This window comes from Hippocampus zosterae, chromosome 7 (genome assembly GCF_025434085.1).
Source record: "Hippocampus zosterae strain Florida chromosome 7, ASM2543408v3, whole genome shotgun sequence".
In the NCBI taxonomy this organism is placed as follows: Eukaryota; Metazoa; Chordata; class Actinopteri; order Syngnathiformes; family Syngnathidae; genus Hippocampus; species Hippocampus zosterae.
Window position 1 is genome coordinate 2,021,897 of NC_067457.1, and position 17,014 is coordinate 2,038,910.

Genomic DNA, 17,014 nt, shown 5'->3' on the forward strand with positions numbered 1-17,014 from the left:
CAACGCCGTACTTTTCCTTCTTGGTGGGCACCCAACGAGACATTATCCGACCTCCTTCCCCCGTTTCCACGAGGCCTCACAACCGAGACCTCGTCGCTCGCAAAACGCCCGACTTTTGCCTCACTTTCCGCAGAGAGTTGAGCAGCTACTCCGGGTCGCCATGTTTCTTTTTTTTCCGCCGCTGCCTCTTCCACTAGAGGGAACCACCGGAACTTTTTCAAAACTTTTTTTCCCCACCCAGCCGGGAAGGATCCGAAAAGCACCAAGCGGCGAAAACCACGTGAATATTTCTTAATTTTATAATATTATAATAAATAAAAATATAATAATAAAAGCACACATCACTCCATTCTACAGCATTACCGGAAATTGGTTTGGCCATGCGGTCAACTAGTCAATCACGTAATGTAATACTAATGAATTGGCGTTTTATTTTAAAAAACAAACCTGCAGTTCTCCATTAATTTCAGCGGGTTCTAACATATTAAAGCATATATATTTTTAAAATTCTCTAATTGGAAAAAACAAAAGCGATGCAGGCAGGTGCGTTTACGTAGACCAATGGAGTCGCTTTTCGTCAGATTGCCTCTTGTTGATAGGCAGACTTTGAGGTGCAACCGTTTCAATCACTTTATTTAAACTTTTTTGTTTTATATTGAATCAAATCTCTGGTACATCAATGATTTATGGGTTTTTACATACATGTATATTTATTAATAAATTATCTTATTCTAAACATTTGAAATCACATTTTAGCGTGCGAGCAGGTGTAGCATATAAGCCAATTGAATCACTCTAATCTTTCAACGTAGTTTTTTTTCCCACTTGTTGCTAGGCAGAATTTGAAGTGCACTTCAAAATTTAACAGTGTGATAAAGTTAAGTAGGGTCGTTTTATATTCAAACAAATAGATGTTCTGTCACAAAAGGCTGTATCGGGCCAAGTATAAAAGCATACAAATCTAAAGAAGAAAGACAAACGTTCATCTTATTGTTACCCATCATCTGCATATGCCTGATTGATTGATTTTTGTTGTTGTTATTCTTCAATTAAAAATCTTGAAACTGGAATAAATTCTTCTACCACGGGCCCAAGTTTCTCAACAAACGGTTATGTGGTTTATTGTGGAACAATGATCACGAGACATAAAAATCCCCAACTGTTGGTAGACAAATACAGTGTAAGGTACTCCACCACATCACCAGTGTTCATTTGCTGTTTATGCGCACATTACGTTCTCATGCTGTGTGAGGACTCTCTCAATTACGCACCTCCCGCCTCGCCCACACCCCAGATGGCTAATGTTTTTTGGGGTGCTTGTATTCCCTCGTAAAACAATATACAAGCTTTATGCACTGTTGGGAGGAGAGAAAACATGCAAAGACATCAGCTTTACGGTGGTTAATATACGAGAGGAGATTAATTAAAGCAGTAAAATATATTCACACCACCAAAAGTCATTATAAAACGCACCTATACTGAACGTGTCTATGAAAATGGCAATTTCTTACTGTTTTACTGTGAGATAATTTTATGTCACGTAGTTATTGGTGCAATGAGAGCCATCTTTTAAAGTGACGTTTATGACTGATAATGAAAAACCTTTTTTTTTAAAAATGTTGTTTTATGTTGTTGTTTTAGTTTTGCTACATCAGCTCTTTTGACATGACACTGACATTCCCAAACATGTACAAAGCAACAAAAGTGCCCTCTGGAAAATTCCTCTTTCGGTCCCTTGTGAAGCAACGAATTTCATTCCACATCAAAGTGAAAAACAATTTCTTGAATTTTTTGTTTGTTTTTTTAAGATAATCGTGACAGCGTCAACATTTCATGCAATGAGCCGCGCCATGTTCATCCCTGTTGACTCTTACGATAGCCTTGCGAGGGTCACGTGGTACAGACAGAAGCTGCAGGACAAACGAGCCTCATCATCATCTGCTGATCACAAGATCCCTGGGACGGGCCCAAATGGAGGGGAGTCTACAAAGACGGGGGGTGGAGGGGTGGGGGTGCATTTTTTTTTTGCTGTTAGGAAAGTATCGTGTAACATTTATAGTCGTATCATCTGGGACGTTATCTTCATGTGGCATATCTGGCAACCCAAATGTTTCATGAGAACACAGATTCCAAAAAGTGTTACAAAATCATTATTTGGTTTGTTCTGGGATCAACAAGTGTTTGTTTTCTCCTCAAACTACCCCCCCCACCCCCTTCTTGGATCTTCCCATCTCCCTCCCTTGTGCTCAGTAACGCCTTTGTTTGGCTGAGCATCCCTCACACTACATGCCTTGACTGGAGACGGCGCCCTGTGGCATCTCGTTGTTTGAAGACCATCTAACATCCAAAGTTGGGCGCGGGTGAAAAAAAAAAAAAAAAAGAGTGGTAAGTATCGATATACACAATTGACACATGCGCAAAGGGTTGCCTCGGCTGTAAAAGTCTTTGATCACAGCCTGAAACCGGAGACCTTGGCGTCGTTACCCGAGCCGCTGAACGGATGGCTCTCCGAAGGCCAGCTGCTCACCTGCCGACGGGCTGGAGGAGATCCGGAGACGAGTCCGGCTGGGAGACGCGGAGCTCCAAGGGGGAGAGTTTCTCCCGACGAGCCGCTCGGCCTCGGAGCGCCATCGAGGGAGGCCAGCCGGACGACTGGCTCCGGCAAGTCCACAGAATGCAGGGCGGCAGCCGTGGGACAGAACCAAGCCGTGAAAGACCGTACCGGACTCCCTCCTTCGGCGGGGTCTCGTCGTCCTGGGGCAACTTGACGAGAAGTTCCGCGGGCAGCCGGGAGTCCCTCCAAAGTGAGTTCTTTGTCCCCGTGGGGCGCACGGGGAGTCTGGAAAGGGTTCATATTTCGCAGACGCCCAAAAAGGAGCAGTCCCGACTCAGTGACGTTGCGGCGGTGAAAAGCGGGTGGCTCCCGATTCAAGGAAGAGTGATGAAGGAGGAAGATGATTCGCAGGACCGGAAAAAAAATGCTCCGTCGCACTCTGCTGCCCAGGTGAGTCCACCTGACTCGACTTTTTCATCCAGTGACTCCTACGCCATGTTTTTGACGATACGCAATGTCCAAAGGCGACGGCGGTATCCCGGTTTCTGACAGATTTGAAGTGGTACCTTGATTCAAGAGTATTTTGTCTTTGCGGTCGTATTAAGCACGTCTTTGTCAAGATTCAGCCCCGGAGGATTCGCTAACTGTAATCCTCACCGGCTTTGTGGACTCTCAGGTCTGCAAGTCTCAAGGTAATATTGCAAAGTGGGGACTAAAAAGAAAGAGAGTGCCACAGGGAGCCGTTTGTCGTGAAGTCTTGATGCCCCCCCCCGCACCCCCCGGCTGCAATACATCCTTTTGAAAAGAGCTTACTGTGCATTATTTCTTAAGGTTTACGACTGCTGTGGAGCTACGGCGCGAGAGTTTGCGCTCGAAGCCACTTCATATGCGGCAAATTCTTTCGGCGCCTTACCCAGTGTGTGATTTTGCGACTCATTGGTTGCTTTTCACAAAATAACGTACTGGCCACTTCTGCCGGACAACGGCAACATTTGCCCTGTGACTCACAGCTGAATCAGAGTTTGAAATACCTTTGATTTATTCCGGTGTCCTTGGGAGCACTTGTGACCTTTGACCTCCACCAAGTGCGAAAGATCGATTGTCGAACGCGCTCACGTTCCTTCGGCCGCACTCTTTACGCAGTTGAACCGAATCCGACAGATGTTTTGACTGTTTGACTGCGGCTAATTCCTTTTCCCAATTTGATCTATAGGTGAAACTGAAACAACCCATCACGCCGACGTTTCTGAAGAGTCGAGGAGCGGTCAGCCCGCACCAAGGTTTGTGCTCATCCCGCTCCCGGAACAGGAACGTAGTTCAAGGCTGATGAAAAATAATGTCACGATCACTCTGGCGGGATTTTGCGTTTGAAGGAGAAGAGGCTTTTTCAACCCGGAAAATACGACCAAAAAAGAGAAATATAAGACGAGATGTCGACTGATTGGAGTAGGGCCCCTCTCGCGGCTAATCTTTGAGCGTGGCAGTCCGTCACTCGGCCGGCTTTATCCCAGGTTTGATCCCTCAACCTTCCTTGTTGATACATCGATTATCCCCTTCGGGAATCAAAGTAATCCATCCTCGGCGATATAAGCACAGTTGAAAGAAGATCATCAATAGCGAGGAGGTGAATAACAGGTTTGGCCTCCTCAAAGCTAGTTGATGACGTGCGCGATTTCAGCCTAGCTGTCATTTGGTTTTTCGCGCTTCCGATCCGAATGCAGACAAATAAATTGCCTCATCGGAATCTCCCATCGTCCCAAACTTGACGACTGCCTGACGGTAATGAGCAAATGACGGCCACCGAGATAAGGCTTCAGGTTTGCTGGCCAATTTTTACCCGTGCGCCCCCTCCTCCCCCCACGTTCTGTTTAGCTAAAGCTTAACGGGCCGTCAGCGTGAGGAATAGATTGGGAGGATGGCCACTAACGCCGCTGGAGTCATGACAAGATTCTCTAGGAGGCACAAATTAGTCTGCTGCATTTAGTTTTTTTTTTTTTTGCAAGGGGGATTGGTGTGGGGGTGTGTTGGTTTTTGCTGCCGGGACGCAAATGAGACATCGGGTGAGTCAGATGGAACGCGGTGGAGGCACTTTCCCGTCTGGCAGCATCACGGAAAACACATTATTTCTGTTTTTCTTGCCGCAATCACATGGTGCAAAAGTGCTGCCATTTTCAAAAAGTTGTCTCCCGCCGGAATGAGAATGGCTGCAGATCATCTCCAAAGCAAACTAAACGAGGCTAGGGGGTAGGGGTGGGAGGGGTGGGGGTTATCTCCCCCCAAATTGTCGCCATGGCAACAGAGGCAGCAGCAGATGGAAATACGACACTCTCAAGTAAATCTTTACAAGTAGGGCCCAAAAAAAATAACGCTGCACTTTTTAAAAAAATTAATTGACCCAAAAAGTTATTTTGCTGACCCCAATATGAGAAACGCCGCTCGAAAGAGCGTCACGGGGTCGATGCCGCGTTCACCTTTCCAAGCTAACATCCATTATTGACAGTGTCAACACTGTCACTGTGGAGTGCGAGGTAACACAAATATATGTGCGCATGTGTCACACCGGGAGGGAGAAGTACACGTTGTGACATTTGTTTTGCCTTGACACACTCCGTCGTAGAGGGCCAAGCGGAGAGGAGTCGGCGCGGGACGTGGCGGACCCCGGACCGCTCGTCACCTGTCATCAAACAGGTACCTGACACCCGCGTGTGCATTTTTTGAGGATTGTGGAAAACTACTGAACAACGTGCTCGGTGGACACGAACTTTGCTTCAAAAAAAGTCCAAGCTTTAGTTTTTTGGAGCCCCCCCCCAAGTTTAGAACGTGTCATGGAGAATAGCGTGTTGTTTGGTGAGTAGAGGATGATCAATAAAGTTGTCGGTCTGAGCCCCAAAATAAATATATCTTAGTTGTTGCAGTATGGGCGGCCCGGTAGTCCAGTGGTTAGCACGTCGGCTTCACAGTGCAGAGGTACCGGGTTCGATTCCAGCTCCGGCCTCCCTGTGTGGAGTTTGCATGTTCTCCCCGGGCCTGCGTGGGTTTTCTCCGGGTGCTCCGGTTTCCTCCCACATTCCAAAAACTGATTGAACACTCTAAATTGTCCCTAGGTGTGAGTGTGAGTGCGAATGGTTGTTCGTCTCTGTGTGCCCTGCGATTGGCTGGCAACCGATTCAGGGTGTCCCCCGCCTACTGCCCGGAGACAGCTGGGATAGGCTCCAGCACCCCCCGCGACCCTAGTGGGGATCAAGCGGTTAGGAAGATGAATGAATGAATGAATGTTGCAGTATGAGAGGTTTCGTTGCTCGGTATCGAAATACCGTATTGCGATACGCCCCGCCATTTTTTTTTACTGTTCCTGTTCCTGCTGAAATATTAGATCCGAACCAAGCTGCGCATTTGTTTTCGTCCAACATCCGAGCGAAATTCTCTGCACAACATGTGTCGCACAAGAGGCAAAAAGCCCCTACGAGCCAGGACACGGCGCATCAGTAATTCCTTCGTGCTCGATAAACGGTGTCAGAGGCCTCTGAAGACGTGCCGCTCTTTTGCTTTCTGGCCTCTTTATTGAGCCTGGAGTCTCATTGTTATTCTGCGAGGGAAGAGGCGCAGACGCCGTGCGCTGCATCGGTCTCGCTCGCTGCCTCCGTGGCTGGCGGAGCATCCAGTGTGTCGAGCCCCAAGTCATCTGACTGGAGAATCAACAGCGAAAACCCCGAAGGAACGCAAGGCAGCTGAGGCGCTCTTTGGAAAAGCAGTCACGCTGTCAAGACCTCACGCTTAATAAATGGAACGAGGGTCATTTTCTGCAGGGGGGGGGGAGGGCGGCCTGTGTTACGTGACATCAAGACATGGGTGGCCTCAGCGTTCGGAAACTGGTTTTCATCTCCAATCTCATCTTCAGGTGTTAGGCAAGCAAAGCTGCGCTGCTCATGAGCAGGGAAAAACCGGAATCTGGAAAGCACTGAGAAGAGGCTGGAATAGTAACAGGGGGTCAGGGACTCAGTCCGGTCAACCCCCGACGGAGATCCTTTCAGACCCGCATCAGGTTTCACCTCTTGTAAGAAGAACCACAGGAGAAGATCCCCCGCGTCCTTTTCTCGGTTATGGCCGACCTGACTCTGTGCAACATGGGTACTGTAGTTCTCCTGGTAAGTAGCCGCTCTTCCAATTTTTTCATTGTGTGTCAATCGCTGTTCATGTTCCTGTTCCTGTTCAAATATTCTGCCCGTAGACTCCCACGGGAAGCCAACCGGAGTCGAGGAACCCCCGATATGTCGTCCACTGACGACTTCCCCTCAGTCCAAGGTGCCTGATCCGTCCCGCGGGGCGAGCGGCGCTCCGTACCGGCGCCACAGCTTACAGCCGCAACACATCCAGACCACGTCCACGCCCGCCACGCTCATCCCCCGTACCAAAGTGGGATTCTCATCCATCACCATCTGCAGCCGGAAAGTCAGCCGCTCGGCCAGTCTGACCGCGTCAGACGGGCCTCAAACCGCCGACCCTCAGCCCGCCGATCCCATGGACCGGAGGAAGGCCACCATCGTTAAAGTAACCGAGCAGAGGACCACCGTCAGCTCCGCCCCCGCGTTCCTACGGAGAAAGCCCGCAATCATCAAAGTGATCGAGCATAAGGAGAGCTACGGTCCGGGGACTCCGAGCGGGAACCGCGAGGAAAACCAGACCTGGAGGCAACCGGAAAGTCCGACTGGTGTCGAGGCTGGAACAACGTCTCCGGTACAAAATGGTGAACCTACTCCTGCTGAGTTTACTGCACAAGAACCCGAGGGACCGGCTGTCAGGAAATGGAGTTTGGGACTCCCTCAGGAAACCCCAAAGAAAGCCCACCGGGAGGCGTTTGCCGCCCGATGGAGCTCAACTCCATGCCTCACCCTCATTCAAACCCCGGGTAGGTTTGACGTTTGGATCAGAACTTTTTTTCTATGCATGGCGGCCCGGTAGTCCAGTGGTTAGCACGTCGGCTTCACAGTGCAGAGGAACCGGGTTCGATTCCAGCTCCGGCCTCCGCCTGTGTGGAATTTGCATGTTCTCCCCGGGCCTGCGTGGGTTTTCTCCGGGTGCTCCGGTTTTCTGTAGAACACTGATGAATGGAAATCAAAGTGACCTAAACCGACCAACGCTTTTCGGTTGCCATCGCAAAATCCCCCTGTGTGATTTTCCTCTGAGATGTTACACAAATCCAAATATTGCTACTTGACGACGGTCCTCGCTCGTGTCCTTGAGGAGGAAAAGATGTTAGTCACCATGATGTCCTCGCACCAACAAATGTCTTTGATTATGCGAACGAAGCAGCAGGAGCCAGCGAGTGAGCGTGTTGCTCGTTCACAATGCGCATTGAATAAAATATTCCTTCAGCGCACCGTCCAATATATCAACGTGGCCAAAAAGAAGCCTCGGTGCTGTTCGTGAGAAGCGAGGCTGTTATTTAACTGAAAAGTGAGTGCCTTCATGAAGAACTGATGAACCCAAAGAAGGAAAAAAAAACCAAATCATAAAAAAAAGAGAGTCCACATGAACGAGGCCTACAAATTGCAAAATGTAAATTCCAGAGTGAGTGTTTTTTATCGGCTTTTGCTTGCCTTGCAGAGCCTCACCAGTCTCCGGAGGAAGTCCTGGCCCTAAACGCGGCCGCCATCATCGCAAACATCAAACTCCAGCGGCAGCTCAGTCAGAAGAAACCAGCGGCTCGCGATTCGGAGGGGGATCCCGCCACCTCTCCGCAGGGAGATTCAGGTGCTCTGATTACTCCTCAAATGTAATAATCACTTCCCGCCTTGATTAAACATCGATCTCGGTCACAACGACCTGAAATTCTTGCGAGCGCCGCAGTTTTGCTTCCAGAGCCGGCACCTTTGATTGAATGCGAAGCCTTGGCACGGCTCGCGGGGGTGTGGAACGACGCCGTCCGCACCCGCCGGCCGTGTGTAAATGAAAGTCAAAAGAATGTGCTTCTCTCTGCCTCGGCGGCGGCGTCAGTCAGAGGACGGTGGGCACAGGCTCACAGCAACGTTCCTACCCGGGATGAGCCTTGCCCTGAACCTGCACCTCCCACTCTTGACCTTCAAAAATCCCGTCCCACTGTTTCTCTCCAGGTGAGAAAATCCTAAAAACATAAAAAACTGAACTGGTCCAGGAGATTTTGTCTAACTGCGTCCAAATTTCAACAAGGATTCGCTAATTTACAAGGAGGCATATGGAGCAGGGAATCAAATTTCAATGACTCGCCATCAAACACAATGTTTCAATATCACGCTGATAGCGACATGCTAGGGCAGTGTTTTCTGAATTTTTGTGAGAAAAAGGCCCACATTGTTTTCAGACAGATTTTTGAAAAAAATGAATTTATTTATTTTTTTGACCGGTACTTCTCTGCTCAGTTTGGTAGTTACCTAAGAATCTCCATCTTTCATTGAGCTTCTGTGGCACTAAACAGTAACGGTTTTCTAGTATCTAGTAGTGTTTTTGTTTAAAAATGTTTGACATTTTCTTTCGTTTTTGTGCTGAGGCCAAAGTGGCGTCCAACAGAAAAATGTTACGTTGGCGCCCTCTTGTGGTATCCAAGCAAGTCACAGTGAGGGGAACAGCTTCGATTTGTCACGCCATATCGCCCGCAATGGCACAGAAAATATATGCTTTGCTGCCATTTTGTGGCATCTACAGGCAATTACATTAAAAGCCAACCAAAACGTGTCTTCCAAAGAACAAAACATTGAAAAGAGAAACATGTGCCGCTATTATGCTCATTCTCGATGTTTTTTATTATCCGCCAAAATGGAATCACGGGTTATTCAGAGACTTCCTCTGTGGGAAATATCTCGAGGCTATGTGAACATAGCATGCTCGGAAGCAGCATTTATCACGGGTAAAAGAAAAATAAGATTTGGATGTTTGCAGGAAGCCCTGCTGAAGTCCAGGCCGCGCTTCATCGCACGCTCGCGGGAGCGCGTGCAACAGATGGCGAGGAGGGCCCAGGAAAGGAAAGAGCGCTCCAGGGCAGGAGCCTCGCAAACGCTTGCCCCTCGTACCCCCAGAGGAGCTCACCAACAGGCCCGCTCCATCAACGGTAAGAGGAGCAAATTGGACAGTTACTAAAAATAATAATAATAATAATAATAATAATAATAAATGGACACCATAATTGGAAGTATCTCATTAATATGCCATGCAGATGAGAAATACTCAGAAAAGCACAATTTGCATAAAAGCACCTGTTTTGATGTATGTTACGTATTTTTATGTATATTATATGGGGTAAACCATCCAGCGATGATCTAGCATTTCCACCAAAGATGTACTTACTGCCATCTTCTGGTCGTTAGGGAATACTACAACAGTACCATTTCTCGTAGCGCGTTTTTTTTTACACCGTTTGATGCATTTTGTTCACATTTTTAGACCGTTACACGAATATTTGAAGATGTTCGTACATTCAACGAATGTATACATGTTTTTCTTGTTTTTTTTTCTAGAAAATCTGTCAAAATCCAGAGAGGGATCCAAGGAGCTCAAATCAAATCGGTCAGGAATTTGTGATGTACGCATTAAATATGAAGGTAATATTATGTTGGAAAAAACGTTGCCTTTTTTCCCCATTTCCTTTATGGCAGGCCACTAACAGAAGTGAAGAAGCGAAAAGAGGAAGCAAAGAAGAAGAAGGAGGCATGTTTGACCAACAGACAGCGCGTGGAGCTTTTCAAAAAGGTACCGTCCACGTAGGTGTACACAGACGTGTGGTTCTAAAATATTTGTGTTTTGGGAGAGCATATTGGTTTTGTTATTTTCAAGTATTCGATTTGTTTTAAAAATTGTAATGTTTGTGTATTTTCTTTTTTTTTCACTAGAGGGTAGTGTTGCCTCATATTTGCCAGTCTCGAACGCCACAAAGCCATTTTTGTTTGTCGAAACAATGCTCCTATTTGTGTGGTCGTCATTAATTTGAGCGTCTGCTACGTAGCATCCCAAGTATAATAAACAATCGATGAGATTTATGAGTTTTGACTTCCTGCCCTGCACTTCCGGACTCTCCACGATGTGTCCTATTTTGTGCACATTGCAACAAAGGTGTCCGTTCTTGTGCCTGGGGATGTGTTGAGAGTTGCTTCAAGGCAAATCTCTTGCTCTCTTTTTTGGGGGGGTGTATCTAATTTTATATCTGGTATTGCTCCACGTGTTCATATTTTCTCTTTTTCAGAAACTTTTGGATCAGATTCTCCACAGGAGCAGCAACTAAATGGCAACTGAGGGGATTTTCTATGTGTGTACATTTTTGTATCTGTGATTTTCATTGTCGTTGCGTGGCAGATGATCAAATCCTGGCCAACAAATCAACCATTGCTGTGCTCCCGTGGTGGTGCAAAGCAGTCGGCCATTCCGTGGCGGCGGTGCCAAGCTATTAAGTGGCAAGATGGCCGAATGTGACCTCTCTGCTACATTTTAATGAAGAGCAACCGGTTAGAATGGTGTCTTTGTCCCAGTGCACACTGGCTGTTTCTTACGTAGCTCAGCCAAAGTACATGAGTATGTCTCAGAACCACAGCTGAGATATTGAGAACAAAAATGGACTAACTCACTTTGCAGATAAGTGCAAAAATAAAGTGAGGGCAGGCATCGGACGAATACTGGTCTAAATCAAGGTTGAGTTCTAATTTTTGACATACAGGGTCCGACCCTTTACTGGACTCATCACTGTTCCTGATTCATTCATCTGACATTGTGCCACTCTCATTTCCAAGATGGCCCCACCCAAGAATCCGGCTTCAGCTCCGCAAAAGCATGCCAGAAAGTCAGAGTCAGAGATTGAAGACTCAAAAAGAAATTGAAGTACAGTATTGCTGCTTCAGTCTGGGTGCTAATGCATCTGGATGTTAGTAGGCTACTCTTCATAACTAAAAATAAAAATTGTAAGTCAAGTCATGAAGGTGGCACTGTCCAACTCGAGTTTAGTTCACTTGTTTGTTATTCATTGTATATGTAAACTAATTAATTAAAGATACTTTTCCTTGTCATGGTCTTGCTTTCTTAATTGGTGGGGGGTGGGGGGGGGGTTATTTCTTGTTTAGAGACAGAAACGCCCATGGATTTTATTGTGAAACATCCTTGCAAACTTTCGCTTGCTGGCTTCTTTCCCAACTTCCGGTTGGGCGGGTTTTAGGACCATGTAGAGTTCGTCTCGCACATGGTCAGTCACTCACAAGCTCACAAGATACAAAACCACTTCTTGTCCTTCTCTTTCTTGCGATTTTTCATTTTCGTCACCTTTTCACTTGCTTCCACTTGCCCGCCGTCCTTTTTCTCGCAGACTCCCTCACAATGGCTCGCCGTCCATGGGATTTCCCTTGCAACTTGATCACGTTTCACGACGTCATTTGACTCGACTGACGATGATGATGATTATTATGATGCTGCAGATGAAGATGACGCTTCGACAGCACTGATCCGCGCAGGCAGCGCCATGGCCGGTGGGAACTTTGGGATTTGGGCTGCACTCCTTGCGTGTCTATGCGTGAGCGCGCCTCACCCTGCGGGAGGTAAGACGGGATGGAACGCGCGCGCGCGCGCGCGTGAGTTAACGATGTAACGTGTGTGCAGGTTTGCATGAGAGCTCTGTATGGAAACGGTCGTGGATGTACAGTACAACTCCACTCCAGTCTTTTTTTTTGGGGGGGGGGGGGGGAATAATATGAGCATTCGATTTTCTTTTCTGTAACGATTAGTAATATTGAATTAGAAAGAACTTAAAGTGATATCATAACGAATGCAAATATTGTGGAAACTGAAAAATATTCATCTGAAAGCAGTCAGGAAAAAGAAAAATCTTCAAAATCAAGAATGAAATCATTAAATGAATTCAACCCAATAATGCGATGAAATAATTGTCAACCTTTTGTGGCTCATTTTTCATTTACTTTTAAAATGCACCTCTGAGAAAGACTGTAGATGGAATTTAAATCTCAAAATTTCTCACATTTTAGGCAAGAAATAAATGCACCTGAATTTTTTTTTCGACAATATATGGGGCATTTGTAGCTTAATTATATGAAAAATAATTATGTACACAATATGTAACGATGAACCCCCTCCACACACACACGAAATAAATGCACCTGAATTTTTTTTCGACAATATTTGGGGCATTTGTAGCTTAAATAATTATGTACACAATATGTAACCATGAACCCCCTCCACACCCCCCCCACACCCCAAAAAATATCTATCTGCATCACAACGAGACCGGTTTCTAACATATCGACCCTTTCTTGTGCCCAATCCCTAGTCCACTCGCTCCCACACCCGCCCCACAACCTCACCCAAAAACCATCTGAGAGAAAATATTTGGAACATCTGATTGTACTTCCTTGTTTGATGCGCTTGAAGGTGTAGGCGGCGACATGATGCACGTATGCACCTGGGACTGGTGTCTAACCTCTCCCATCTCCACGCCGTCCCACTCACTCTTGTAATTGACGAACCCTGGGATTTAATTAAGAGGCAGGCAACAAGGACAAATGTGTGCGTTTGTGTTATGTGTGTGGTACCAGTGCTGATTTAGTCATCGAGACGTCATGGTTTGGCCTTGATGGTGCCTCCCCCTCATCTCGGTCGTGTTTCCCGCGGGCACTTCTTCCCCCGCCTGACGCGTCTTTCGCCGTCACTCTTAGGCTTGTTTTGTTTACCTGCTCGCGTGGATCCGACACGACAATTAATTCATGAGTAGTACACGAATCAGAGGCGGCATGCTCAAACGCTTCCGCTTCTTCCTTTTTTGCGCATCACTGAGTGGCGGATATGTGATCATTTTTTGTGGATGAAAAAAAAAACAAAACACAATCCTCCTATTTTCTTCCTTGATCATCTTTTATTTTTACATCTGCATTAGAAATTATGGAAAGCGGGGCTCAGAAATTAGCCACTGATGAGGCAACGGGATACCGGCAGTGCAGTTCTTCTTCGCCGATTGTCGTAATTGCAAAACGACAAATGATTGTCAATTTCGGTTTTAGCAGCAGTCTTGACATTGTCAAAGATGACACGGCATCTCGGTCACGGTCAAAGTTGGCGAGCACTGCGACACGTTTGCGAGGCCGCCACCGTGCGGCGACCCGGCGCTAGGACCGGGCTCTCCGATTTGAGCGTTTGAACGGATGCCAGACGTGCGCTTGGCTTCCAGGGCGGCCCGAAATGAAATCCATCACGGGAAGCATTAGCATTAGCGTTAACTTTTCGCACAGCCCGCTACCCAGAAGCTGACCTTCATCGCTCAGGCTAAGTAAGACGAAAGTGGGGAGGGGGGGGGGGGTGACGGATGGCGGTGTCTTAACCTTGCACTCTCGTCGTCTGGGACGATATTAACCTCTCGCTGAGATCGAAATGACGTTTTGGCTGCGGGGCCATTCATCCACCCCTCCAATTATGTGCCAAAGTCCCGCTTGTGTGACAGTGAATGGGTTCATTATACAAAAAGGCGTGAGGAGGTTGGGGGGGGGGGTAGTATAGAAAACGACTACGAAAGGTTATTTACCACTCGATGAAGATTGGTGTTAAATGTCCTGATTATGCCTCAAACAATCATCAGTCCCTGCACAGATTCCATTTCATGACAGAGCCTTTTTTTTTCCCCCCCGTCTGATTGAATCCGTTTGGGCACGGTAGCCAGCGATCGTCGATCAGCTATTCCCAAGCACGTTAGAGGATCCAATTTCACTTAAGTGGACTGAAAATGATTTTATTTACGACAAATGCTCACTGGTGGCACACACAAAGGTTGGTCATTGCCTAAAGATGCCACCAGATGGCAGCCAAGCGCTTGTTTCTATTAGACAAAGCTATGGCCTGACGGAATGAAGCTTCTTTTTATTTTTATTTTATTTTATTTTATTTATTTTTTTGCAATGTCACAGCTTTGTAAATTTGTAAACACTATATTTCCGTGCACGTTTTTTGGGTGAATCCGGCGCAGCAATTCAGACACATAGGATCGACTTGGTATCTACTTGCGACCTTTCCACATCCAATAATAAAAATAATAACTCATCTTTGACGGCCTTTATCTGCCGCTCACTTTGTTCTGACCCCCCCCCCCCAAACAGCGGATTTATTAAAGCCTCGCAGGGCTTTGTTCTCTCAACGCCGCCACCCGCCGCCAGGCATGAAATGACACGACTCGTTCGCGCCGACGTTCGCTTATCTGCCACATGTGACGCTCGCTTCGCACCCTTCGTGTGCACTCGATGAGGCCGAAATGGGATCCCGGCACATCAACAAACTAGTCCCGATGACAGTACTGTGAGGAAGGAAAAAAAAAAGGCGTTACAAGGACACTCGTTTGAAGCTCTTGAGAGTCTGTCAGATTCTTGAAAAAGAAAATGTCTGCGGAAAGCCGCAATCCTTTGCCCGGTATACAAATAAGTGCACGGGAGGACAGGCTTTCACTTCTGAATCACAAGGAGGAAATATTGCCAGAAATAAGACGCATGTGGAATAAATTAGAGCATGGTGATGAGTTGAAAGCAAAAGCAAACAAAAGAGAAGAGCAGAGCCGCAATGATGAACGATGAGGTTTTTTTGGCAGAGGGGATCCCGTGCAGGAAAACTTCCCAGACGCAACTTTGGCAACACGGCAAGAACACCATGTCGCCGTTTGCACGTCTGCCTCGCCGTTCCGAGGCTCGCATTTGCATCTCGGCCGCAATCCTCATGCGGACGTACACATTTTTCCATATCACGCGCAACATTTTGCAGACGCTCTCCTGGTGATGCCCCCCCCCCCCCCCCCCAAAAAAAATACCCCCACCCCTGTTGCTTGTATTTTGCAGTGGCGCGGTATCGGATCCCGAAAGAGTGACCTTTGCTTCACCGGCGTCGAGGCTCAGTGTCTGCGGGCAAAACGCTCACAAAGCCGCACTTAAGTTGCATTTCGGTCCCGCGTACAAAGCGTCCGCCGACTAGCGCAGATTTATTTCGCTCGTATAAAACGGAACAAGGTGTCTTTGTGTCCAGCGCCGCAATAAAGGGAGCTTATCGCGTCCAGAGCCCGGCTAGATTTGACTGAACGCGTAAATAAGACCCGCGCTTCCTCCTCGTTTGATTTAAAAAAAAAAAAATTTTCACGCTCAGGACAAATGAAGTGTTCTGCCACTCAAGGAAACTTTAAAGTGCGGTGTTCGAGACTCGTACTGCCCCGCCGGCCCTCCCAAGAGGACCTTGATCTTTCTTGCGTTGACGCAGTCCTTCCCGATAGCTTGTCATGTATTCTCGACTTCCTGAGATGAGACGAGATGGTATTCCAGCACGAATGATGGCCTTCTCCCGCTACGGTTTTTTCTCTTGCAGGGAGCGGCGGCGTTCAACACGCCGAGCAGAAAGGCGACGGCACCACGATACCTTTCCAGCTCGTTGGACAGGACTGGAAACCGATGCACCTGCTCCAATCGCAGGTCAGGCAAAAAACACACCGAACGACGCGTTTCGAGTTGACTCCGCGTCAAGCTATAACATTTTCATTTTCTGCAAAGACTTTAAATTACGTCCAAAGTGGAAATATGAGAAGTGACGTATTCAAGAAAACCAACATGGTGTCAGTATTGGGATACGCGTCTCAAAAAACATCGGCCATGGGACATCTCGGATATGTCCCATGGCCAATGTTTTTTGTTTTGTTTTGTTACTTGTTTGGAACTATTTTGTGTGGAAGGTTACAGTGTTCTGTGTCCATATAAATAGAGCGGGTGGAGCTTCTCTGTGTTCGTCTGACAGTGACAGTGCGCTACAGTGGTAGCGACCTAGCGAAAGTAAAGTGTGGTGACGCGTCAAGAACATGTCCCAATTGGTGTAACAAGTGGAACAAGGTTTTTTTTTGGTATCTTGGAGCCTCTTTTCCGAAATGCAGTGGCAAGTCGCACATGGTTGCCACGCGCAAGCATTAACGTGCGCGTACTTTCGCCTGCTATCAGCGCCGGCATGTGCGGTTCGTTCCCGGTCAACTGTGACAAGAAGAAGTGCTCTGGGTTAAGTCATCCATCACCCCCCCGCCACCCACCCGCCCTTATCGCCGCACTATTGCGCCAGTGTCATCAAGTGGAAGTGGAAGCAGGACACTGGAGATTCCAGACAGAATTCTTGCGCAAGCTCTCCCGGGGAAACGACGTGGCCAGATTTTATTTATGAGCCCGCTTCTGACACCATTTTGGGACGTTTTGTTTGACGTATTGAGACACGCGGCGTATGTCAAAATTCAAATTCACACCTCCGTGCGCGGGCGTTGCTTCCGCAGAATCACCCGACGACGTTGAAGCTGCTGATCGAGGCGGAAGGCCGACGACTGCTTTTGACGCTTCGCAAAAACGTGTAAGTAGCGCCCTCTGGCTTTCGACAGCGGTGATGCGCTCGCTTGAAAACGAAATCTGATGTTATCCCGGCAAGGTTCGCACTGCATCCACTCAATGT

The 17,014-nt window shown here is 47.4% G+C and overlaps 3 protein-coding genes across 6 annotated transcripts in view; 2 read left to right on the forward strand and 1 right to left on the reverse strand.

Moving 5' to 3' along the window:
* Positions 1-154, reverse strand: part of dock1 (dedicator of cytokinesis 1) — a 50,860-nt gene extending 50,706 nt beyond the window's left edge. Inside the window, 1 exon segment of the mRNA XM_052070767.1 lies at positions 1-154. Within this exon segment, the coding sequence (XP_051926727.1) occupies positions 1-43 (43 nt within the window). The 5' untranslated portion in view covers positions 44-154.
* Positions 131-12,083, forward strand: c7h10orf90 (chromosome 7 C10orf90 homolog). Of its 4 annotated transcripts, none has more exons than XM_052070789.1 (14): positions 131-280; positions 1,809-2,382; positions 2,456-3,004; positions 3,768-3,834; positions 5,172-5,242; positions 6,453-6,699; positions 6,783-7,460; positions 8,159-8,305; positions 8,414-8,664; positions 9,467-9,635; positions 10,042-10,090; positions 10,180-10,273; positions 10,764-10,826; positions 11,980-12,083. In XM_052070789.1, exons 3-13 carry the CDS (start codon positions 2,501-2,503, stop codon positions 10,800-10,802), a joined length of 2,316 nt encoding a protein of 771 aa, XP_051926749.1. In that variant the 5' UTR covers positions 131-280; positions 1,809-2,382; positions 2,456-2,500; the 3' UTR covers positions 10,803-10,826; positions 11,980-12,083. The 4 variants fall into 4 exon arrangements, with proteins under 4 accessions (XP_051926749.1, XP_051926748.1, XP_051926750.1 ...); XM_052070788.1 differs by lacking the exon at positions 11,980-12,083 and adding an exon at positions 11,305-11,575; XM_052070790.1 differs by lacking the exon at positions 11,980-12,083 and having other exon boundaries at positions 8,549-8,664; positions 10,764-11,575.
* Positions 11,986-17,014, forward strand: part of LOC127604018 (disintegrin and metalloproteinase domain-containing protein 12-like) — a 21,493-nt gene continuing 16,464 nt past the window's right edge. The window contains exons 1-3 of the mRNA XM_052070780.1: positions 11,986-12,099; positions 15,902-16,005; positions 16,842-16,915. Coding sequence (XP_051926740.1) covers positions 12,024-12,099; positions 15,902-16,005; positions 16,842-16,915 — 254 coding nt within the window. The 5' untranslated portion in view covers positions 11,986-12,023. The remainder of the gene's footprint in view (positions 12,100-15,901; positions 16,006-16,841; positions 16,916-17,014) is intronic.

Excerpts from the sequence above, each read along its gene's own strand:
- c7h10orf90 (XM_052070789.1), top strand. The coding sequence starts at position 2,501 with ATGGCTCTCCGAAGGCCAGCTGCTCACCTGCCGACGGGCTGGAGGAGA. Across the intron at positions 5,243-6,452 it reads CGTCACCTGTCATCAAACAG|GTGTTAGGCAAGCAAAGCTG; the intron begins GTACCTGACACC and ends TCTCATCTTCAG. Across the intron at positions 6,700-6,782 it reads TGGGTACTGTAGTTCTCCTG|ACTCCCACGGGAAGCCAACC; the intron begins GTAAGTAGCCGC and ends TTCTGCCCGTAG.